Raw genomic sequence first — 25602 nt, 5'->3', positions numbered from 1 at the left:
GGTTAGATAGTCAAATGAATTTCCAATGCATAAGTCATTTCTGTATTTGAAGCAGGGGGAGGGTGGGGTATAACCAGATGGCTTTCCAATGCATAAGTCATTCTGCTGGGTCATATCCATCTTATCAAGTTCACGAGTTCACAGCAGAATTGAAAGCCGCACGTGTAGAATCGTTCAATGGATTGTTATGGGTGAAGTGTTGAAGTCCACACTCAAAGAATGAACACATTAAAACGTCATCAAGACAAGAAGTTTTGGATAAGAATGCATGAACATCGCGTGAACTCTTTTCTTGTGGCCCGCGGGTGATGAAAAAGAAAGTGATGACGATATCCAGTTGCCCAACAAGAAGATTTACGGAGTAGACGATACCACAAAGGTGTGTGGCTCACATCAGCGCAAGGTGGAAAGAACACATGGATAATTTCTTCCTTCTAAACACTGCAGACGCCCTTTTCCAAGTTGTTCGTTATTCCTGCACACTATGGAAAGTTACTACGACTTGCCGTTAGATACACAGAGGGCAAAGGGGTTATGTGAAGTGTAAAGTAGGGTTGCCATCAACCCATGGCTTAAAGAACACAGCGCAGATACCGCCATGGACCCCTTTAATACTTCTCCAACAGTATGGCGTCAGGACTTTCATTGTAGAAATAAAATATTCTACTGATGAACGGATACTTTCGTGACGGGTCAGTATGTGTAGACCGTGAATACGGCACCCTGGACAGTTTAACACTCTTCTGTAAAAAGTGTTTAGGGCAACCATAGCCCTTGTGATTTTTGAATGGTTCAGAGTCTACGGACTCTCGTCTTTCTCTGGTGCTATACCCGTGGGAAAAAATGGAGAAAATTGTAAACAACAGATAAACGGTCTTGTGAGTTTGAATGGTTTGTATAACGGTCGATAGCCGCGTTTACCTTCAGTGCCGCTTTCACAGTTGAGAAATACTTCCTGGAATAAGGATGGTCGATAGCCGTGTACCTTCTGTACAGCTTTCACAAATAGAGAAGTACTCCTGTGAATAAACGATGGTCGATGGGCGTATACTTGTCAATGCCGCTTTCATAATGGACAAGTACTCTCCTGGAGAAGTGTAAAACACTTGTAGAAGAGACCCATTGTGGTTGTGTTTGAAGGTGTCATCAGAGGAGCATTCCATGCACTTTCAGCATGGTAACCTATGCAGTGAATGAACCATAATCCTGTGATATTCTCTTGCACGAATACGAATTGTTCAGAGCTGGGATAAATCAGAGGGATTCCTTTGTGTCCCCCCTCCCACAGCTTCGTATCATTTTACAGTGAATAAACCGTTCTCCTGCGAATTTTTTGGGCACATACACGAACTGCTGAGAGCTGGGGTCAGCGAAAGAGACCACTGTATTCCTCCCTAACTGCTCTCTCACAGCGACGACACGCGCACCCTGTATACACATTGCTGTATTCCCCACGTCCGGGTTCCCCCGTAGATAATGCACACGACAATGACTGGATAACCGTTCATCTCACTCTTTCATACAAGCAGCACGTTATTCCCGTTCAGAGGTCATCCCAAAGAGATACCTGAATATCAGGCCACTTTGGAAGGGAGTAAAAGCAACGAATCAACACATTGATTGCTTCAGCAATACTTTCTTCAAAGATGTTCAGAAATTATGGCTGGTCGACTAGTACATGTGTAAAAACCAGTGTTAGCACATTGACTCATTCAGTCATACCTCCAGTGAGTTCCCGGAAATCGCAGACGAATTTCGTAACCTTGACAACACCGTATATATGTTCGGATATATCTTTTTTTTGGACGATGTGGGAAAGCTCACCAAAACACCTGTACGGATCTTTCCTTGGACGATGTGGGAAAGGTGACACAAACACCTGAATGGTAGGTCAGACCGGGGACAGGTGTTGGAGCCAGGGTCAGCACATAGACTCCTCCATGTTGGAGCTACTGCCGGCGCTGCTCCGACACATGGAGTTGCAGGTGATGAGGGCGGAGTGTGAGTTAGCCCCGCTGCTGTTGTGTCGCGCGGCAGCCTTGGCCAGCGGCGTGGAGTTGTTGCTGCGCCGCTTGCCTCTGTTGAGCAGCCCGTAGCGACAGCACAGCAGCTTGAGGAAGGTGAGCTTGAAGATCTTGTTGAAGACGGTGTAGATGATGGGGTTGAGCGTGCTGGACACGTAGCCCAGCCACACGAAGACCGTGAAGAGGGTGGGCGAGAAGGAGCAGTCCGAGCACAGCACCTGCAGGATGTTGACCAAGAAGAAGGGCGCCCAGCACACCACGAAGATCATGAAGACCACCCCGAGCACCTTGCTGGCCTTCTGCTCCGTCTGCACCGAGCTGTTCTCCTTGCGCAGCAGGTCCCGCCGCATCAGGAGGATGTTGGCCGCCTTGACGGCTACGTGGTGCTTGCGGACCAGCTCCTTGAGTCGCCGCGGCTCCTCCGCCTCCTCGTCATGCATGTCCTGCAGCGCTCCCGCGTTCTTCTGCACCAGGCGCCGCCAGCTCTTCTTGGTGGGGCTGGCGTCCAGGTGCTCGTCACTGTTGCCCCTGCCGTTGCCGTTGCAGTACTCGAACTCGGCGGACTCGCGCAGCGTCTCTCTGGGAATGGAGCTCTCCCGATCATGGTAGTGCGGCAGTGTGTTGCGCTTGCTGAGCGGCTGGTAGCGCTGAGAGAACCGCGCCCCGCCCGCCCCTAAGGGGTAGGAGTTCGTGGCGGTGAGCGGCTCTCTGCTAGGATGGTGGTTGCGGTGGTAGTAGGAGTTGCGTGAGGTGCCGAGCACCGTGTGTCTGTTTTCCCGCTGCCAGTGCCGGCGGCTGGTGGAACGGCGGATCATGGGCATCCCCTCCCGGCCCCCCCTCCCCCTTGTCCCCGCCTCGTCCCCCGCCCCGGCCCCGCACAACTTGGCTTGCTTGTTGAGCATGCGCACGGTGAGGGCGTACATGACCACCATGATGGTGAGCGGGATGAAGAAGGCGAAGATGGAGCCGTAGATGATGAAGTGGTCGTTGGCCAGGAAGCACTGGCCGTCCTGGAAGATGTTGTCCTGCCCCACGATGCCCAGCACGGTGATGGGCGAGGTGATGGCGATGGCCAGCGTCCAGACCAGCGTGATCTTGACCAGCACTGTGCGCTTGCCGGACTTGTTCTTGGCCCACAGCGGGTAGCGGATGCCGATGTAGCGTTCCAGCGAGATAGTGCACAGGTGCAGGATGGACAGCGTGCACATCAACACGTCCGCCGTCACGAACAGGTTGCACAGGATCAGGCCGAACTGCCACCGACCTGTTGACACACAACACAACGACAGGCTGTCAGTGATTGAAGATGGACATGTGTACAGAGAAAGAAGAAGAGAAAGACTTTTGTTCATGGTCAAAATGGATAATTGTGCAATTTGTGTGGTGAGTGAATGTATTTAAAAAAACATCAGAGAGAGAGAGAGGGAGAGGGAGAGGGAGAGGGGGAGAGAGGGAGAGGGGGAGAGAGGGAGAGAGAGAGAGAGAGAGATCCTTCTCAGGGTGGTCGCTGTCAAGGACAAGTCACAAAGGGTCAGCTCGAAGTGCCACTCACCGGTACACAGGGAACAAAACAGCCTGTGAATAAGGATCATGGTAATTTATATAGAAAGAAAGGTCATTACAAAATAAGAAATGAAAGGAATGGCATATAGACAGTGCAGTGACCGTGTGGAACCTTGTTATGACCATCTTGACTACAAACTCGGTTTTCGCCGCCGACACTCTCTGAGTATTTTTTCTCCTCCGTCTCTACTTTGTGTGCGTGTGCGTTCTGTAAGATCAACGCTGGAGTAAATTGGAAAAAAGATAAAAGCACTGGCATTATTTCATTAGAGCTACTCTCTCTCTCTCTCTCTCTCTCTCTCTCTCTCTCTCTCTCTCTCTCTCTCTCTCTCTCTCTCTCTCTCTCTCTCTCTCTCTCTCTTTCTCTTCAATAGCTTGTGATTGCGAAGAGGTGAAGAAGCAAGTCGTTTATGAAGAGATGTGGGGCACTTGCCATGGAGAGTGCATGAAGCATAAGGAGATCATTGATTTCAGCCAGGAATGAATGAATGAAGCGAAGACGTCCCGGTTCTTTCTGTCAGACAAACGTAGGTACACCGCTTGGCTACCGTGTGTTTGAGAGAAGGTGTTGGAATATATATTGCTTGAGGAGGCGGTGTGTGTGTGTGTGTGTGTGTGTGTGTGTGTGTGTGTGTGTGGTGGGGGAGGTGGACATAGTATATCCGATTGCCTCAAAACACACAATCTTAGTGGTATCAAAGATATTCTACTTGGTGTAGTAGTATGATTTATAGATTTGGTAGCACTGTTCTGAGTTTACCTCCGTCAGAGTAAGGAGACGCCCCCCCCCCCCCCCCGACACACACATACACGTACATATCAACCAAACAAAACCATTATACAAGAAAAGCCAAATACCAGTCACCAACCAACCAACCAAACGAGGATGGCGAGTATGCACATTTGTAGAAAACCTCACCAGCAAACCGTCCAAGCAAGCAAGCAAGCGAACAATGATTGAGATTATGAATATTTATAGGAAAAGCAGAAGTTACACGCTCCGTTTGTTTGTGTCTTGGGACTCTGCCGCCGATTATCATGCCTTGTCAAGAGGCTGGACATTTGGCCAGGCAATGGGCGGACCATTATTTCCACTGATTACACACACTGCGGCCACTTTCCTTCAATTGTATCGTAAACCTCCTGCAATCGCGCGATTTTTTTATTTTTTTTTGTTGAGAGTAGACGAGTTCCAATGAAGACGTGAGTCTGACGTGGGCTTTTGAAACACAGAACTAAGGACCTATGACAGAACCAAGCACAGAGTCTCGCTCTGTCCCTCCGTTTGCTTGCCCCCCCCTCCTCTCTGTCTGTCTGTCTGTCTGTCTGTCTGTCTCTGTCTGCTGTCTGTCTCTGTCTCTCTCATCTGGGGAGTTCAGCTGAACTTACGAGACTGCCTTAACAATACGAAAGGTTCGAAAAGTGGTTTTCGCCAGCTCAAAGACAACCTTATTTTCTCTGTGAAACCCTGCGCCATTTTAAATCAAATGTTGTATGGCATCATATTCCTGTTTATGATAGTCTGCCCTTTTGAGTATATGGCAGCAGAGCAATTAACAGAGAAAATAAAACCGTTAAAGAAGAACGTGTTCTGATGGATTGAGCGATATAAACTGATAGCTATACTTGGCCTTTATGCGTGTGTTCTAAAAATCAGACTTTTTTGTCTTCGTGCAAAGCATTGTTTTTATGCTTGGAAGTTTCAGCCAATCTCCTTTTACTTCCCTATAAAAAAAAGTCTTGCCCTTTACTGCTATCACATGCGCGCTGCTTTCACAATTTGTCAAATTCACATAGTTTTGACAGTCGATGGTACTGGTTAATATCACGATCTCTGTGCGACCGCGGGTTAAAATTGTGGTTGGGTTGGAAAGCTGTCTCACTTTCAATTTTGACACAGTCAGGAGAAGGACATTTTAATCAAAACAAATGCAAAGTAGTTGAACATGTGTTTGAGGGACATTGTCCGAATAAGGGGCAACTGAACCGAAAATCCTTATTGTAATCCCCCCCCTTTAATTTTTTTTTGTGTGGGGGGGGGGGGGTATATATGGAACACCCCTTCCGAACACACCCTTTTTTTTTCTTCTTTTTTTTAAAGAATATTTTTTTGAGGCGGAATAATTTTAACATTTTTCCTACTCTACAAAAATGACCCACCCCACGCGCCAAAAAGTGTCGGGTAACACAAGACAAAACCCGTTGAAGTGATGAAAGACAAACACCTGAGAATGAAACTGGGGCACAGTGATAACGTGAATCAAACTGTGCAACGGTGAAACGGCTACAACCGCTGACACAGTTGCGATCAAAGAGACCCTAAAATGACATGCGATAGAAATGGTAGTAAAGTACCCATTCCAAGAAGCAGAGTAAAACATTTAATGCTACAACAATAAAAATGGTAGGAAGGGGGGGGGGGGGGGGGGAGAAGATAAAATGCTGAATAACATCAGAGGCAAAAGTACAGAACAATCAAGAGGAAATTAGCGCAAGTTGCGTTCATGTCGCGCTGCTTTCAGAAAACACGGGGGTTGCAGGAAAGGGAGTTGATGGAGAGATGTGAAGTGAAATAAAACAAGCTGCGCTGCAGTAAGAAAAGCGAGAGCAGAATTGAAGTTAGTTTAGGAAGAAATATAAAACGATATAGTACAAGTACGATTAAAGAAACAACAGAAAGGCAGCTGTAAACTTGATGGCGATGTGAATAAATAATAATGAAAAAACAAAACCGCACGAGAAAAGTTAGTATGGTTTAATGAAACGTTGGCAGTCCGTTGCGTGTTTTTGTTGGTAATGGTAATTGAAAACTAACTAGTACAAATTGTGCTGCGATCAGAAACAAACAACAACCGAGGACAGCAGTTAAAATGGATGGCTTTGTGAATTTAAACGCACGCAAACAAAAGATTAATGTATGGAACACTTAATCATGGACAGCGCGAAACATTCACAAATGGAATAGTAGCAGTCTTTTATCGATTTCTTCTTGATGTATGGTGATATAAAATGGAAAAGTACAAGTTATGATGCAATCAGACGAAAACGAGCACAGTTGTAAACATGGATGGATGGAGATAAGTGACGTGACCAGAGCACTTTACTGCTGACCCTGCTCGACCTTTGCCTCATAAAACTCGTAGTCTTTATCTGACACCGCTTTATCGGTTTCCACGCCAACGGCGAATATTTCTCCCACTATATTCTACTATGGTTGCAATCCCATCTTGATGCGATGGCCCTTGTAAGCTTCTTTACCGTGCCGATGGTGTGGCATTGGTACTTTTGGTAATAGTTCTGGTAAGGGAAGGGCGGACACAGTTCATGCTACAGTGAAACCTGCTTTATAAGACCTTCCCCGATCTAAGAAATTCAAGTCTTGAAAAGGATGTAGCCTTAAAACGGAGTTAAATTTACAGAGGTTGTAAACATAAACTGTGAAAAAGTAAGGTCTTGAAAGGTGGGCATCTTAAATTGGAGGTGGTTTGGGGGGGGGGGGGGGGGCTCTAAAGAGGGGTTCCACTGTAGTAGGAGAAGAATGTGAGTGGGAGTGTAGCAGGGGATAGGTGGGAGGGGATAGAGTCAGACAGGCAGGATTTGGGCTGGAAAAGCCAGGATTTAGTGAGGCAGCGAGGTGGAGTTCAAATGATAAATAATGGGAAAGTAGGGACTAAGCGAAGTAGGACTGGGAAGATGGTTAGATGCCATTAGTCGCTGGCGGGCGGGAGGCGATTGATGGCGAGGACATTGCTCCACTGCGTCCATTTTACACACAGCGTCAGGAACGCAAAGACGGGCAGATTGGGAGACCGACGGTAGTGACTAACTCAAACACATGTGGATGGGGTAAACATGATGGTTTTGCTCCCATGTCGTCTTCGTACACAACGAAACAGATTTTGACGATTAAACACAATTCTCCTGTGATTGAAACGATTTTTGACGATTAGAAATGATGTTTTTACATTTGTGTCGGCCTCGTCGTGAATAAAACACTGTTTGGTGATTGAACAGGACCTTCTAGCGACCGCCCTGATATGGCCCTTCGTGGTCGGCTGGGCGTTAAGCAAACAAACAAACAAACAAACAAACCTTCTAGTGTCTCCGTAAGCTTCTTTGACCCTCAAGCTGCGCGCGCGCGCATGCGTGTGTGTGTGTGTGTGTGTGCTCTCAAGTCCAACGCACCCCTTCTATCTTTTCCCACTTCTTGTAGTGTTGACAATCAGTCAATCTCCCTTATTTCTGGCATTCTTTACAGCTCGGTTTTCTCCTTGACAGTATGGAGAACCATTCCAACAGGACCAACTTCTATTACCAGCTTAATCTTGACTTTTGAACTGCTGATATTTCAAAGGCAATGAGAGCTTTTTACATCAAAGTAAGCGCAATAAAACTTACAATAAAGATAAATAAATAAATAAACAACAAGTTGATTAGATAGGTTTTAACTTCAAAGTCAACAAAATCAATGAATAAATACATAGATAAATGAATAAATAAATAAATAAATATATAGATAAATACAAGATAAAACCCAGGCAATAAATATATACATAAACAGGGCAACAGATGCAGTTGCAACGTGCGTGAAAAGCGATGACCGTGAGGACAGGATAAACGGGAGATAAGGAAGATAGCGAGGTGCCTCGTGTGCTCATTTCTCCCCCCAGGTAAAGGAAAAGTGATCCAGGGTGCACGTTCAACTCGTCCCTATCTGTCCTATAAAACGCGCCGAGTTGCTGTGCATTTGGTGCACTGCACGTTCCGCATGTTATGCAATTCTTCACCCCCCCCCCCCCTCCCCTTCCCCTCTACCGCTCCCCGAAAGCGGTGGTCGCTTTTTTTCTTGAAAATGTCTAATGATGAAATGATTTCATGTATTTTCGTCTTCTTTTTATTTTATTTTTATTTTTATTATTTTATAAATGAATTGATGAACGATATTGTGCGATTTTTTTTTCTTCTGGTATACTTATCCTTTTTTTGAAATTATGTTTTGATGAAATCAGTTCACGTATTTGTTGTTGATTTCTAAATGAATTGAGTAACGGTATCGTTGGATTTCCTTCCTGCCAATCCTGGCATTTCCACACCCTTCTCAGACCTCGACCGCTACTCTCTAGCTCCCCGAAAGCGGTACGGTGGACGCTTTTTGTTGCTGTTTGAATTTGATTTGCTTGTGGCTGTTTTGTAGATGAATTGATAAAAATTTCTGGTATGTTCACACGAAACTCATAAAATAGTGGAATTTTTTGTTCAACGCGAACAGTGTAGTTGTGGACAGCCATGCACAACGTAGGCGCCGTATGCGTTTGTTCAAAGTTCAAGGGTGTTCTGCCCTACTTTAAAACGATCGCCGCGAAATGTGCTTACAGTTCTAGCTACGAATCATATAATCTGTAGTCTGAGACACAAACGCTGATTGAGTCAAAGCCGGTGTACTAGCCAACCATACAGGCTTTGACTGAGTGTTCAAGATGTGTGAGATTGGTCATAACGCTGACGAAGAAGTAACTTCAGAAGTATATAAGCATGTTGGCGTGACGCGCGCATGACAGAAGGCAAGAAGATAGAAGATAGGAGCGTGCACACAGAGATATAGACATCGTTATAATCTCTGTGTCCGTGCAGCACGTGTCTTTGCTATCTTTTCTGTGACCTGCAGGGGCCGAGGTGAACAACCGCCTGTCCTGCCTTATCTAGCCCACTCTCCTCACCTGCTTTTCTGCCTCTGGCCAGGCTCTTTTTCTGCCTTGGCTCACACCCTGCATTGTTGGCTACTTTCTCCACTCGACTGTGATAATTACTCTTGTTTTTAAGGAAATAAAGAGGTCTGGTTGTGTATGTTTCTTTTCAAACAAGGGTACCTAATTATATTGCTTTTTTTAATTTTTTTACTGTCTTTAAAAAAGTTGTTCAAGGGGCATGATTTTCTCTCAGTTTACTCTTGAGGGGACGCGAAGAGAAACTCCAGAGGATCTATCAAGGTCTCTTTTATAGTATTTCTGGTAGCTAGCTGTCCCTGTCGTCGTTAACGAGGGTATCTGGACTATTTCCTCCGCTCCTAGTCTCTGGCATCTTTGGATACATTGCCCTTCTGTTTTATCTGCTTGATTTTCCCCCACTTGTTCTGCCTCTCTGGTTCGGACCTATAGATCCTGATGGCTGAGTTTCTTGCTGGCCAGTGGTATGAAAGAAGAAAGTGGTTGAGAGCGTGTGCGTGTGTGAACTTTTGTATTCCTGAGGATTGTATTGTATTGCCTGAGTTCAGAAGCTGCGCATCCAACTTGAGAAAGTGCATGTATAGAATTAAAGAAGAAAGAAAAAAAGTGGAAAGCAAGAGGAACATGGTTTTTTTAGATCTCACTTTTATGCGCTGTTCGTAAAACAAACTGCGCTTTAGTGAAGCTCTTTGGCACGAAAGTATAGGTACACTCTGATGATGAGGAAACATGATTCAGACCGTGACGGAAATGTAGATAACACAAACGTTTGTAAAGTACCATCGAAGAGCCTTGAAGCGGAAGTGCACTGCAAGTTTTGGGGCTGGCCAGACGATTTATGGGGGGACCGTTGAAGTGAAGTGGCTCTTCCAGTGGCCGTCTTATTGCCTTATCGCTATTCCACCCCACTTGCTACTTGTGGGCCATGGGCAGAGGGTTAACCGGCTTGGCATGCAATATAGATTTGCCCAGACTTTGATATTGATGTATTTAGTTCTGCACTTACTTATCCTGAAAGAGTTTAATAGATTTTCGTGCGGGCGGTGGTACGTGCAAACAAATAGAAAATTATCGTATTCTCGTACGTTCTGGAAGTCCACTGCTCGTGAAATGCAGTCTTGCTGACGTTTGTTTGCTTGTATGCTTGTTTGTGTTTGAAGTCTTGGTTATTATTGTATGAAGTCTTATATCGCGCGCGTATCTCCAGACTCGGACTCAAGGCGCCGGGATCTATTTATGCTGTGTGAGATGGAATTTTTTACACAATACATCACGCATTCACATCGACCAGCAGATCGCAGCCATTTCGGCGCATATCCTACTTTTCACGGCCTATTATTCCAAGTCACACGGGTATTTTGGTGGACATTTTTTATCTATGCCTATACAATTTTGCCAGGAAAGACCGTTTTGTCAATCGTGTGATCTTTAACGTGCACACCCCAATGTAGTGTACACGAAGGGACCTCGGTTTTTCGTCTCATCCGAAGGACTAGCACTTGAACCCACCACCTAGGTTAGGAAAGGGGGGACTGGAGAAAATTGCTAACGCCCTGACCCAGGGTCGAACTCGCAACCTCTCGCTTCCGAGCGCAAGTGCGTTACCACTTGGTTGAGTTTTGGGGCTAGCGGTGGTTCGAGTTTTACGAGAACACAAGGTGTTGACGTTGTTTCCTCAAAAATTGAGTTTTGACGACTGAAAAGTATATTAGAGATTAATTGTCCGAAAATGAAGTGGTACGGGTATTTCCTGGGCGCTTGCATGACTGTGGTGTTGTATTTTCCGTTCAAACAGCCACCGCCACCTCTCTTTTCTCCTCTCTCACCCTGTACAGCCACCGCCACCTCTCTTTTCTCCTCTCTCACCCTGTACAGCCACCGCCACCTCTCTTTTCTCCTCTCTCACCCTGTACAGCCACCGCCACCTCTCTTTTCTCCTCTCTCACCCTGTACAGCCACCGCCACCTCTCTTTTCTCCTCTCTCACCCTGTACAGCCACCGCCACCTCTCTTTTCTCCTCTCTCACCCTGTACAGCCACCGCCACCTCTCTTTTCTCCTCTCTCACCCTGTACAGCCACCGCCACCTCTCTTTTCTCCTCTCTCACCCTGTACAGCCACCGCCACCTCTCTTTTCTCCTCTCTCACCCTGTACAGCCACCGCCACCTCTCTTTTCTCCTCTCTCACCCTGTATTTCCCTTCCTCTACTATCCACTCGTACGTACACGTGTGTATTGTATAATTATGTTAATTTATATATATGTTTTTACATATTATATATATATGTATGTCTGTATTTGTTTATGCACGTGTATGCTCAGTTGATTGTAAAGTTCTCTCTCCCGCCCCGCCCCCCGCCTTTGCCCCCTCCACGTCCTCATAAATCCCCATGTTTGTCCTGAAAGATACCTTCCGTTTTGTGTAAAACATCACGTCAACCATTATCAAATCGTCTTGGCTTTTACATACGTTAGTGTCATCCTTCCTTTGGAACACATACCCACTCCCCCCCCCCCCCACCTTTCTGTGCAGAGCGGGCATGTTTTTTGCTGACTTAATTTGGCAGATTGCGAAATCAAATTAGGAAAAATTGACAAACATGAATAAATAAATAAATTTAGAAAAATAAATAAATAAACTACTCCACTCTGCATATGGGTATCAGCCAGGCTTTTGATTGCAAGAAAATGTGTCCACTTGGAAAGGGGAGTGTGGCGGGGGGGGGGGGGGGGGGGGTGCTATTATCCCTTGTTAATGCATGGACAGCTTTGTGATGGTGTTTGCACATGATGTTTTATACGAGAAGGACGACGTCTTTAAACGACACAGACCCCCCGCGGGTTAGGGGGAAGAATTTACCCGATGCTCCCCAGCATGTCGTAAGAGGCGACTAACGGATTTTGTTTCTCCTTTTACCCTTGTTAAGTGTTTCTTGTATAGAATATAGTCAATTTTTGTAAAGCTTTTAGTCAAGCAGTATGTAAGAAATGTTAAGTCCTTTGTACTGGAAACTTGCATTCTCCCAGTAAGGTAATATATTGTACTACGTTGCAAGCCCCTGGAGCAATTTTTTGATTAGTGCTTTTGTGAACAAGAAACAATTGACAAGTGGCTCTATCCCATCTTCCCCCTTTCCCCGTCGCGATTTCACCTTCATGGTTGAAAACGACGTTAAACACCAAACAAAGAAAGAAAACGACACAGAGTGAAGAATTGAAGCGGACGCAAGCTAGAGCTTGCAGATTGAGGTGATGATGAGACGTTCATTCCTCGTTTAGTTGGCGGCCTTCGCAAACCCTATCTCCTCTTCACTTCACGACCAAAATTGAGAAAAAAAATATTAAAGAAATAAATAAGATGGCGTGTTGTTGTTAAAGGGAAAGGAGCAATAATTGCTCGCTCACCGAACAGTGCAACCACAACAACCTGAGTGAAAAGGCAAAATAACGAGCGCATCAGCTGCTGTCCACGAGCAATCATTCTCCCTCTCTCTCCCTCTCTCTCTCTCCCCCTCGCTCTCTCTCTCCTGCACCCAACCCAGCCATGCTGTCCGCGATCCGTTGTGGTTTTCACATTTGTCACACACACACACACACACTCTCTCTCTCGCTCGCCCCCCCCCCCCCCCCCCTCTTTCAACTCCTTCTCTTACACCCGGACTCCTGTAAGCACCGTTCCCCTAGCCCTCCCATGCTTTCTCCAGGGCGTTCTGTGTTTCACCTTCGTGTCAGTGTCCCTTTTCCCCTGATGGCTTCTTGCTCTCTTGTCCAATTTGTCGGTGTGGACCCTTGCAAGCCGCACAATGGCTGTTGCTGCCACTCTGCCGCTAATCACACGCCCTGATTGCAACCCCCATTCTCTGACGCTTCGCGCCTCTGGTCATTGGCAGTGGGGGTGTTGCTACACCTAGGGAGTCCCGCAGTGGGGCACTGCGGTTATGAAATTAAAGGCCCCTCCTGTTTTTGGAACCGCAGGAGCTTTCTAGTTTGCTGTTAGGTAGATTTTTGGTTCCTCTTTCCTGTCATGCTCTCTTTTTCTTCATGAATTCTTTTCTTTTTTCTGCCTTCTTGCTCATTCACCTGTATTTTTTCCAAAAATCTCTTCTCTTGCCGCTTGTCTCGCGATTCATGTATAGTTTAATCTGTTAGTGTTCTGATGTAAGTCCAGCAGTAGATAGGTTAAGCCTATTTTAACATACTGGAAACTGGTAATCTTCCAGTAGGTATTAATTTAGTTTTACTAAAGCCTGCTGGGACACAAGTAATGGGTTAGTGCATTTGTAAACAGGAATCGCTTGACAAGTGGCCCCCTTCATCCCCCCCTTCCTCGTCCTGATATGGCTCTGCGTAGTCGGCTGGACGTTAAGCAACAAATAAACAAACAAACAAACAAACACCTAGGGAGGGAGCTAAAGGGGGTAGGGGTGTGGGCATTGTTCCAGCGGTGTTAACAAGTTCTCAACCGATTTTTTCGTCCGAAATAGTGTAAGTTTTTTCCCCCTTCTCCCTCTACTTCTACTACTTCCGAGATAATGGGAAATATGTTGCCTCGTCTTCTTCTTAAAAGGTACTGTCCTTGGGCACACGAGTATGCTCCGCCGACAAAGATCTGTCAAAGCTTTCACATGGAACAAGAGCTGTCTTTAACTTGGACACCCATCAACATTGTACTGCCCGACTGCTTTATGGTCGTTGTTTTTCTTCAATTTTTGGTGTGTGTTGAATTAGTATTTTAAACGACAACTATGTCAATCTATGAATTAAATCAGAAAATGATGTCCACCCTGTATAGAATGAGACGCAGCCAGGCTGTAGATGTTGGATCTGTGTTCAAAGAAAAAGGATCAAGTTGTTCCCGATGAAAGCGTGGTCAGATTGGGTGCGCAAAAAGGATGGCGCCTTTGACGAGACTGGAAGCTGAGGTTTGGACGGCAACCCATCAGCTCCTCCAAGTCCCTTCAGATGCGTTTTGAGTTGAAATACTCTGTTGGTGGGAATTACCTTGCTTTCTCACGTTGTTCACTTGCAATAGTTTATTTGTACTCTGCTATGTCGAGACGTTCTCCTAAAAAAACAAGAAATTCCTATGAGGTTGGAAAAACACCCCCGTTGGTCAAAGGGAAATAACCTTCTCAGTTGGTGGCAGTGAGAATGGTTATTTCCCTTTGACCAACGAGGGTGTCCCTCTATAAGTCCTTGTAGAATCTTAATCCACCAATAACTCCCTAACCGTGTGTTTGACTGGTCCCAATTTTTGTAAGGACCGTCTCAGGAATGTATAGAACCTGTTCACCAAGTTTGGTGACGATCGGTCCGTTCATTCTTGAGATCTATATGCGAACACAAACACACAAACACACAAACACATCAAGCGAATCCTATACACACCCCTAAACTTCCTAGTGTAAAATTATCGGCATTTCTTCTTCGCCCTTTTCTCTTTCCACTTCTTCTTCGTTGATGTTTGTGATGGAGTGCACAACACCCCACTCTACACAGAGAGACTCAGAGAGCAACCAGGGTGTGGAATTTTGGTACGTGTCCAAACAAAAGGATTCTCTGTTCCTGTGTAAATGCGTGGACGGATCTATGGCAGCTTACAACCTGGTTTACACGGGAATACTGAAGGCACCTTTAACTTCAGCCTTTCTTAACAAGCCCTTGGCTCACTTGTGCAAGAATAGGCAAGGAAGGTTCAAAGGGCTAAACCTTGCTATTGGTCGAAAGCGAAAAAGGCATGGAACAGATTTTTAATGAACGGGTTTCTTTCACAACAAAGACAGGTCTTGGCATTTTACCGTTAGATTGTCACCTTTGCCGTGGACTCGAGACGTTTCTCACAGACAAAGAGAGGATAGCATCGTCGTTATCATTCCAGCCACGTCATGTTGCTGTAAAGCTCATCTGAGAATTTTCTTTTCGATGCGTCCTCTTTCTTCTCACTCCCCCTCCATCCCACCCCCCTGCTTGCTCGCCGTTTGCTCCAATGCCCGTTATATTATGAAGACAAAAATTGTAAATCCCCCCACCCCCTTCTCTCGCATTGCTATCTGTTTTGTCCTCTTTTGTCGTGTATGTTGTTTGTTGGTTACTATCAGAACTCCCCCCGCGGGTTCGGGGGAAGAATTTACCCGATGCTCCCCAGCTTGTCGTAAGAGGCGACTAACGGATTCTGTTTCTCCTTTTACCCTTAAGTGTTTCTTGTATAGAATATAGTCAATTTTTGTAAAGATTTTAGTCAAGCAGTATGTAAGAAATGTTAAGTCCTTTGTACTGGAAACTTGCATTCTCCCAGTAAGGTAATATGTACTACGTTGCAAGCCATTGGAGCACATTTTTGATTAGTGCTTTTGTGAACAAGAAACAATTGACAAGTGGCTCTATCCCATCTCCCCCCTTTCCCCGTCGCGATATAACCTTCGTGGTTGAAAACGACGTTAAACACCAAATAAATAAAAAGAAAGAAATCGGAACCATTACTAGGGATATTTTACTCAATGAGCAAGGAAAAATGCCAGAAATTCTTCTCTGTTTACTTTTCTGTTCAATCTTTCTTTTCTTTTCTTTTGTGTACACATTTTTTGCAATAGTCTCTAATAGTCTTTTGCCTGCAGTTGTCTCCCACCCCCACCCATTCCCAGCCGCCCTGTTTGCCTCTGGTCACTTCGATAGGAAGTCAAGTATACGCTGTGAATCCACCTTGAAAATGCCATCCATTATTTCGTGTGAAAGATTTCCGGATGAAAGGTTATGTCTTGAGCCTCTCTCCCCCCAAGAGAGCGCGCACTACTTTACTGCCTTTTATTTTTTTTTTTATCCATCAAAACGAAAAACAAAATAAAAGAAGAACCTAGCGTGAAATAGAGAATGGCGGCTTTAGAATTGGGGGTTATAGGTCAACGCCCTGGCTCGCACTGCTTCAGAAAGAGAGGGAGGATAAGCTATGAAGGCAAGCTAAAAACGCTGGTAAACATATGGTCAATACAGCTTTGTCTACCGATATGAAAGAAAATGATTCATTATCGCAGTATGTCGCCTTTTAATGAACTGTGCCGTGAACTTTGCAATCATTTTGAACAATTGAAATAATTTTCTATCCGTCGTGTAGAGTACTTACAACATGTTTTAACATTTTCACATGTGAATTTTATACTGATGTTGCCGGTACATTTTGAACAATGCATCACACAATAATTGTCCATCCGTCGTGTAGAGTCCTTGCAAAATGTTCTAACATTTTCACATGTGAATTTTATGCTGATGTTGCCAGTACAGTGTGAACAATGCATCACGCATGGATTGGTCATTGGAAGTAATGAAGTTTTCTCTATCTATGTCGGTGTTCATCAACAGCGCATTATTTTGACCTGATGGTGTTTATTCGTTCTTTATTCCCCCCTCTGCTTCTTTACCTCTGTAAACTTGTAGAGCTAGTTATTTTTCGATAAACACCCAGCAACCAAACAAATAACGACCCAGCAACAGCCTGAATCCTCGATAGCGCAATGGGTTGAGAAGCTGTTCTGCGTCGGTACTACTTTTGCGACTGAAAAGTTCCGAACGCTCTAATGTACGAAGTATACATCTCTGGAGCAAACAATACAAACATACCGCATTTAAATTAACAACTACAGGCTTGAACACATGAATCTCCATATAAAATCCATGAGTTTGGTTGTTTTCTGAATCTAGGTCTGCTGTGCACAAACGTTCATCACAAGCAAATTCTCAAGGCAAGTAACTCTCATACTTTGTCTAGCGACAAGAGTAGTTCCCCTTTCAAATTTCTGTTCACTCAGTTTCTTCGACAGACTGCAATCCGACGGTCAGTTTTCAACAATATTTCATTTAATAAACAGATCACACGCAACCAAATGCACACATCTCATCAATTTAAACAACATAAAGCGGTTTCATACACTATTTTCCCCAGAAAACTGAACTTCATACAGTTTTTAACGTTGGAACACGGGTGCAAAAGTTCGTCTGCTAGTCCCATTTGACAAAAGAACATTATCCTAAGCGATACCAAAACATATACAGAACACACAATATCTGCCTTTACCGCCACAGCAGAATAACAGCATATCTGTGTACTTGATTTTAGTCCAAAATAGGAAAACTGACAAGAAGTGTTAACAGAATGGAATGATTTGCACGGAACTATACAACCGCGCATTAATCGATCGCCTGCGCAGGTTGACTGGTTGAGTGAATAGGATTCGATCAAACTTTCGCAAAAAAACTCCTCTTTTCTTTGAATAACTGAAGAAAGGAGGAATAAAGAGGTTACACACCTCGTCTCAGTGATTATAAAAAATAATGGTCTCAGTTCGCGGTCATGAAAAAGCTCGCTAAAGCTCGCATTTTTAATGATCCGCTAACTTCGACCATTATTTTTAATAATCACTGAGACTCGGCATGTAACCTCTACGTATGATCGCTCTGCGGTGTGTGAGTCAAGCAACACGTGATGATATAATTACACCGTTCTCATAACTCGCAGTCACAGCTTGTGACACTGATGGGCGTCAATTTCAAACCGGAGCAATCAGTGCTTTTAAAAGAATATTCTTTTTGTGACCATTTTTTCTGGCGTGTTTTTTCTTTCTTGAACAAAATCATGAAGTTGAATCACTTGAATCTATTGTAGCCATTGCTTGTTCTACTCATCGGTTGTGGGTGTTTAATATTTCAATTCGTTCGCGACTCTTATCGCAAATGGTCGATATGAGGGGGGGGGGGGGGAGAGAGAGAGAGAGAGAGAGAGACAGACAGTGACAGAGATATCCTTTTAATGAGATTCGTGCCTGCTAACAATCGCCACCGTCCTATCCCTACCACCTCGTTCCAAGGAGAGAACATGGTCCAACATGAAGACGGCGGGCCGGGGCTTGCCTTGTACAGGCTGTGAGATGACGACGTTTAAGAAGACATTCTGGGCTGGTTGAGCCATTGTTGGTGCGTGGGTCTTTTGTTGGGCCAGACTAAGAAAGGCGAGAGAGCTATTTGTATGCCGTTCTGAAATGGGGGGGTAGGATGGGAGCTTGGGCATCGTTACTATAAAGCATTACCATTGTGTAGACGGAACGAATAAGAGAAGTAGGAAACCCACTCGTAGACCAGACTGAAAGGAGAACGGAGGCGCGAAGCCTGGTGTATGGGCAGGTGGCTGCAATGTGAAGGCCGAAGGAATAACGATAGAGCCGTAGGTAGACGAAGTTAAAAGGAAGGCGAGAATGACGAAGATGAGATTTTACGACCTCGGAGGCAACAGTGGCCAGTCAAAGAAATGTGTTGGTTAATATGCGCTTCAAAAATGGCCAAGATTTAAAAAGTAAGTGTTTGCGGTTTGCTGGTCCGGGTGCGAGAGATATACTGTAAATATTAAATGGTATCTCTGGCCAAACAAGGGATGGAGGGAGATGAGAAAACTAAATGATCTGTCATTACGTCAAAGAGAGCAAGACGAAGCATTGGGTGGTAGCCTTCAAGGAAAGAGTATGACATGCAGTGACGTATCTGCAGTTGCAGAACCGTTCAGGAGACGGTCCAAACTGCAACGAACAGAAGGAGCACTGCCTGGTTGCCACAGTGTCTTGTCCAAACGGACGGAAAAGGACTAAAGGAGTTGTGGTGAAGACAGAAGATGGTAGGGGAGGGGGTACGTGGAAAGCTTTATATTTGGAAGATGTATGGCGGTGTGTGTGTGGTGTGGAAGTACAGAGTAACACTCTCGTGCCACGTGTTTAAGCGCCTTGGAGACAGATTGAAGGGCCAGTCAAGACAGGGGCTTTTGATGGTCCACGCTACAGCCAATGAAGAAATACAGCCATGTTACCGATATTTGTTGGCCGAACTGACAGAAAAGGAACACGGGAGTTGTGATGAAGACAGAAGGTAGTGGATGGACGATTGGTAGTGGATGGATGATTGGTAGTGGTTGGATGATTGGTAGTGGGGATAGAGGGGTTGACAATGTGAAATGAATGTGATGGTGTCGATTAGCGGCCTCGCGCCCCGTGTGTTGAGCGGCTTGAAGAGCTTGGCTTGGCGCCAGGGTACCATGGTCCTGCCGACACCACGGGATGGCCACCTTCTGCAAGCCTTCACCGCCTGCCCTTTGTATACGTCTACACACAAGACACTGCCGTTCTAAAGGGGAGGGTTTGGAGGCAAGAGAGAGAAGGTGTTTACTTCAAGATCTAGACTTTGATCATAATGAGGTGGGTTGAAAACTGAGGGTCTCTAAGATAAGATACCACCGCTCTAACCGTTTGAAGGGAGGTGGGGGGGGGGGGGGGAGGGGGGTTGAGGAACAGAGGGTGCAAGTGTACAAGGTCTAGACTTTCGTCAAAGTGGGGTGGTCAAAGTGGGGCAGGTAGAAGGAGTAGAATCTTCAAGAAATGCTTGCAGACAAGGAAGGAAGGGGTGTTGGGGATGCAGAAGAGGAACTGAAGGCAATAGACTTTGGTGAGAATGGGATGGCTTGCAAGGGGTAATAATAATACGAGAACTTATAACGCGCACATATCTCACCACAAGGCGACTCATACACATTCTTTCGCATTAGTAACTCATGCACATTCATCTACACTTACGCATATATTACATTAAGATGACAAAGCAACAACACAAACAGAGTAGAGTCTTCCCGAAACTCTTGACGCGTACTTTCAAGATGCGTCCGTATTTGGCTACTGCTAACACCGAGGAAGTTAAATCTCAATTTCATCATCACCACCGTTTGCGGAAGGGAGAGAGGGTGCAGAACTAGCGTTTGGCAAGGCGACGTAACCTTTTGCTTTTGTTCGTGTCCATGCTCTAGCGATAACACTGTGACATGATTGCCTTTAACAGAACACAATGACTTTCTTTGTCTTCGGATGTACATGCGTGCAAGAGTGGTTTTTTTTCTTTTCTAGTACGGTTATCCATAGAGAAATCAGGAGAACAAAATTGGGAAAGACATCCTGAAACTAAAGGGAATGCTAATTTGGAATGAAAAAGAGAATCGATGGCGGTAGAGGTGTGATGACATGCGCAAGGTTAAAACACAGAAATGGGCAGAGATTCCCCCAGCAAGATGGAGCAACGTAGAGGCCACAAACACCAGTTTTTCGAGTGTCACAGAAAGAAAAACACCACCTCTAGACGAGAGGCAAAAGAAAGTTTTCCACGAAATAAAATGAGGAAGGTTACCGGTGAGGCGGGGAGTGTCCGGGAGGGAGGAGGTGGGGTGTGTGTGAGAGAGAGAGAGAGAGAGAGAGAGACAAAGCGAGAGAGAGAGAGAATGAGAGATAGAGAGAGAGAGCGAGAGAGAGAGAGCGAGAGAGCGAGAGAGAGAGCGAGAGAGAGAGAGAGAGAGAGGGGGGGGGGGGGGACACTAAAGGCGGGAAGATTTGTAGGCAGGGTCTGTCAAGGGAGCAGGGGGAGACAAGCTCCATGTCCCTATTCAGACTGCCCTCCTCCCGCAGTTTGCGTGCCGGTCAAAAAAAAAGTAAGATTTGTGCATCCTGCAACACCACACTATCTGCCTGCGTCTCCTGTCGAATTAATGTGCATGAGACTGGGAATGGGGGATACCGGGAGGGGGGAAGAGGAAAGATGAAGTTGACTTGCAGATTTGCGCAAGAGCCACTTTGCTGTTCTCGCTTGGCTGAGTGGGGCCACGCGAAGGGGCAAACATCGTCTGTGGCTGGAGTGCCGTCTCTGAGTGGTCCCCTAGCCCAGCCCCCCCCCCCCCCTGCATCCACCACACAAAAATAGCGCCATATGCATGTCATCTTAGCCCACCAGACATAAGATTTGTACATTTTCCGAACATTTTAAAGCCCCAAGTGAAGAGTTTTTGTGTGTGTTTTTGTTAGTTAAAACGTAGGAATGAACAACAGCTTTGCTAACTGGCAATAATTTCAGTTATGTGGATATTTCAATATTCCAGGTATGGCCTACCACATCACTACACTCGCCTCCCCATGGTTGAAATCGCGCAACGTGACGGCGAGAACTGTTTGTCCATAAGATGGTAGAAATAAGCCTATGATGATGGCTGCCTTGTGATGCTGTCTTGTGATAACGATCAATATGGCTGAATTTCTTCCCTCATTAATGAGGCCCCGTAACCTCAGAACTTGGAAACATCGCGCTACAGTTTGATGCTGCATGTACCTCGACATTTTGTTTTAGTTAAATCTCACGTCTCAATGTATAAAGTTAAACAAAGATATTCCAATCAAAGATATTGCAATCAAAGACATTCCACTGCCAGCTTAGCAGTTGAATATCTATGGTGGTACGACGCTGGGTGATCATTGCGTTTCTTATGTTCCCGCCGCCACACACTTCGTCTTCGGATTCGAACCTGGGATACCTTGAATATATTTGTGACAAACAACGGTCAAAGCTAGACGATTGCGAAGGTTAACTTTGGGATCCAATCAGTGATCACACTGCAATCAGTGATCACTTTACACTATAGTGCCAAGCTCACAGGCCTGATTTGTTGGGTATGGACTGACTGTCCATATTCACTGACACAATGAAGGCCCAGCACTATGTTCCTTCAAGCGTGCTTGTAGGTACCTAGGTATATGAATGCTATATATATAAAGTACTCAATGCTTTTAGGTATAAGCTTTGTGAGTGGCCGTTGATTCGTCCTACTCGCAGTGGTGACGGCGGTCTGTGCTCGGCGCGCCGTAGCGAGATGATTTGGGGCAACGTGAGGGGAGAGTGTTTACTGTCCACAAGCGGAAGATAACTGGGGTGGGAGTTGGACTGTTTGGACCTCTTCCCTGCACACTTGTTGACAGGGAGAGCTTTGAGGTAGCCTTTTATCCCCACCCCCCTCCTCTCCCCTCTCTACCTGCGTCTTGCCGTCTTCCTTACTTCCGGGGAGATGCCTAATGAGGTCTAGCTTTTCTGAGGCAAGTGGCCGAGGATATATTCTCACTGTGTATCCAACGCTCGTGGAGTGTATAAGCTTTGGTGTATCATTGTCTATACTTCGGTGTCTCTCTCTACCGCTACCCTGCTGTCGACTCAAACCCACCTACCTTTGTTTTTACTTTCAAGCAAGCAAGCCAGCTGGAGAGAGAGAGTATCTATCTCCAGAGAGGAGAGAGAGGGAGAGTTTCAGAGAGAGAGAGAGAGAGAGGGAGACAGAGAGAGAAAGAGAGAGAAACAAGTCGCGTAAGGCGAAAATACAATATTTAGTCAAGTAGCTGTCGAACTCACAGAATGAAACTGAACGCAACGCAACGAAGCAAGACCGTATACTCGTAGCATCGTCACTCCACCGCCCGTGGCAAAGGCAGTGCACGTGGAATTGACAAGAAGAGCAGGGTATTCGTTGCGCTGAGAAGGATAGCACGCTTTACTGTACCTCTCTTCGTTTTAACTTTCTGAGCGTGTTTTTAATCCAAACATATCATATCTATATATTTTTGGAATCAGGAACCGACAAGGAATAAGATGAAAGTGTTTTTAAATTGATTTCGAAAAAAAAAATTTGATAATAATTTTTATATATTTAATTTTCAGAGCTTGTTTTTAATCCGAATATAACATATTTATATGTTTTTGGAATTAGCAAATGATGGAGAATAAGATAAACGTAAATTTGGATCGTTTTATAAATTTTTATTTTTTTTTTACAATTTTCAGATTTTTAATGACCAAAGTCATCAATTAATTTTTAAGCCACCAAGCTGAAATGCAATACCGAACCCCGGGCTTCGTCGAAGAGTACTTGACCAAAATTTCAACCAATTTGGTTGAAAAATGAGGGCGTGACAGTGCCGCCTCAACTTTCACGAAAAGCCGGATATGACGTCATCAAAGACATTTATCAAAAAAATGAAAAAAACGTTCGGGGATTTCATACCCAGGAACTCTCATGTCAAATTTCATAAAGATCGGTCCAGTAGTTTAGTCTGAATCGCTCTACACACACACACACACACGCACACACGCACGCACACACACACGCACGCACACACGCACATACACCACGACCCTCGTTTCGATTCCCCCTCGATGTTAAAATATTTAGTCAAAACTTGACTAAATATAAAAAGAGAGAGAGAGAGAGAAAGAGAGAAAAAAGAGAGAGAGAGAGACCTCACCAGTAAACTCGTTGATAATGGAGAAAGGCATGACGATGAGGGAGACGAGGAGGTCGGTGACGGCGAGAGACAGCAGGAAGTAGTTGGTGACGTTCTGCAGGCGGCGCTCCAGGGAGATGGCCAGGATCACCAAGGTATTCCCCGCGATCCCGAACACTACCAAGGGAGCCAGCAACAGGATGGCCCAGTTGTAGGGGCCATCCACAAGCCCGCCACCTCCACCTCCTCCTACTCCTCCACCTCCCGCTATCGTGTTCATCCCCAGAGTCCTGTTGTGAATGGAGACGGTGTCGTTCCAGTCCTCGGCCCAGAAGTCCGGGAGGTAGGAGTTGACCCCTGTGGGCAACACCTGGTGGCTCGCCGTGTCTATGTACGGCTCACTGTTGTCTGTGGGGGAGATGACGGCGGGGAACAACACGAAGGGAGTCCCCCCTCCTCCCCCTCCCCCGTCGTCGATGCTGCTGCTGACGACGGAGCTGACGCTGAGATGAGGAGGGGGCCGGGGTGGGGGGAGGGAGGGCCCCGGACGGGGCTGGGAGGTGGGCAGGAGGTAGAGAGGCACGGAGTGAGTGTTGCGGGAGTGGTTGGTCTCCATCGTGTCGGCCCTACGTCGTTAGCCCTTGTGACGCGGGGTCCAGAGAGGGGTTGACACCACGAAGGCTGGACACACACGATGACGATACTCCCGATACTCCAACAGAAGCAGGAGAAATCCTTGATGCTCGAAGAAAAGCCGGAGAGAACGTTACGCGCACCACTTTCACGCCACTGTGTTGCACGAGCCGAAGATTAGGAAGAACAGATCCGTTGTGCAGATCACAGAACGTAGCAGGAGTAAGAGTGGTGCTGTGGTCAGGCTGCATGGTCATCTGGCACCGACCGCTGCTTTATACCTCTGTATCACGTCGCAGGGTGTCTCACACGACCATACTCACATCCTGTGTCAAGACCCGCGCGTGGTCACCCACGTTGACTTAATTGCTCTCACACGAACCGGACACAGAGTAAAGTCACTGGCCTCTCCAGCCGCTTTGAGCCGCTTTGAAAATGACTTCAGTATAGCAGATACTTGCTTTTTACTTGATTTTTGTTTTTTAACCTGGGCGCTGTTTTGTACAACAATATACTGAACGACTGTAAAACCATTTGTAAAATCAGTTTTCGACTTTGAGGAAAAGGGTTTTCTAGTGCATTATGCCGTTGACAATGACTTTCCGTCGACGATAGTTGGCGTTTATCTTTTGTTTCATTGAGTTTATCATTTACTGATTTGATTGGTTTTGATTCGTGTATAATTAGAATTATTCAAGAGCGTAAGTCAACTGATGAGACAGCCTTTCGTTGGTCTTTAACTAAAATGGTCTTGAGACTTTCTGACGGATCATCGAATTCTTGATTAAAATGGAAGACTGTGAACTCAGTGGTGCAACACAATCTAACGACCATCTGTGATCAACTTTACGATTGAAAAAAACCCGATGAACGTTTGACTAAGCCGTTGCAAGAGTTGGGCGTGATAGATCATGGACACTGACTATACCAATCCTCAGAGTAGTATCCTCATGTGGCCAATTCCTGACATGGCCATATTCTGACATGGTCGGGTTCTGACGTCCCCATGATTCGTAACACTCCCACGTGATCAGTTTCTCATTTGGTATCATCCGCATACGGGACAATTTTCTGACCTGGTCGTATACGTTCACGGGTTCGCATTTTTATTTTGTGCACAACTGTGTACCATGACAAGGTGGGGTCCGTCAGATCTGATTCCGCCTGAGCCAGTTTGTGTGACGCAGTGCGATGTACACCGAGCACGTGACGTACTACGTATGACACACCCGTCGGCGGAAGTTGTTCATTTCCTGAGGAGCGCTATACGGGAAATGTCGCTCGCTGTGGGATATATCCGTTCAAGGTGGTAACCGGATGGAGTCCAACCTGGAACCTGTGGGGGAAGAAATAACATCCGCAAGAAATTATTATTTTTTTGTTCACAACTGAGGTGGTAGGGGAAAGGCTCCTAATATGGACCGGCTCCTAATATGGACCACCTCCTGTTCTGACAAACTAACGGCGCTAGAGCGCTCAAAACAATTTCATTCGCTGTATTCACCCTCTCTGGATAACTTGCACATGTCAAAACAGTTGCAGAAACACAAACC

At 45.7% G+C, this 25602-nt stretch overlaps 1 protein-coding gene across 1 annotated transcript; it reads right to left on the bottom strand.

The window, feature by feature from the left end:
• Nucleotides 1-25376, bottom strand: LOC138945606 (D(2) dopamine receptor-like). The gene is made up of 2 exons (XM_070317056.1): nucleotides 23438-25376; nucleotides 1-3288 (listed from the first exon to the last, which is right to left on the bottom strand). The coding sequence occupies exons 1-2, from the start codon at nucleotides 24030-24032 to the stop codon at nucleotides 1922-1924; spliced, it is 1962 nt and encodes a 653-aa protein (XP_070173157.1). The 5' UTR covers nucleotides 24033-25376; the 3' UTR covers nucleotides 1-1921.
• Nucleotides 25377-25602: the final 226 nt, after the last annotated feature.

This window comes from Littorina saxatilis, linkage group LG13, assembly GCF_037325665.1.
Source record: "Littorina saxatilis isolate snail1 linkage group LG13, US_GU_Lsax_2.0, whole genome shotgun sequence".
NCBI lineage: Eukaryota > Metazoa > Mollusca > Gastropoda > Littorinimorpha > Littorinidae > Littorina > Littorina saxatilis.
Note: the sequence above shows the minus strand (reverse complement) of the source record. Positions and strands in the feature narration are given on the sequence as shown.

Bases quoted from the DNA above. Each gene is read 5' to 3' on its own strand.
- LOC138945606 (XM_070317056.1), bottom strand. From the start codon at position 24,032: ATGGAGACCAACCACTCCCGCAACACTCACTCCGTGCCTCTCTACCTC. The intron at 3,289-23,437 runs GTGAGGTCTCTC...GTGTGTCAACAG, and splicing joins CATTATCAACGAGTTTACTG to GTCGGTGGCAGTTCGGCCTG.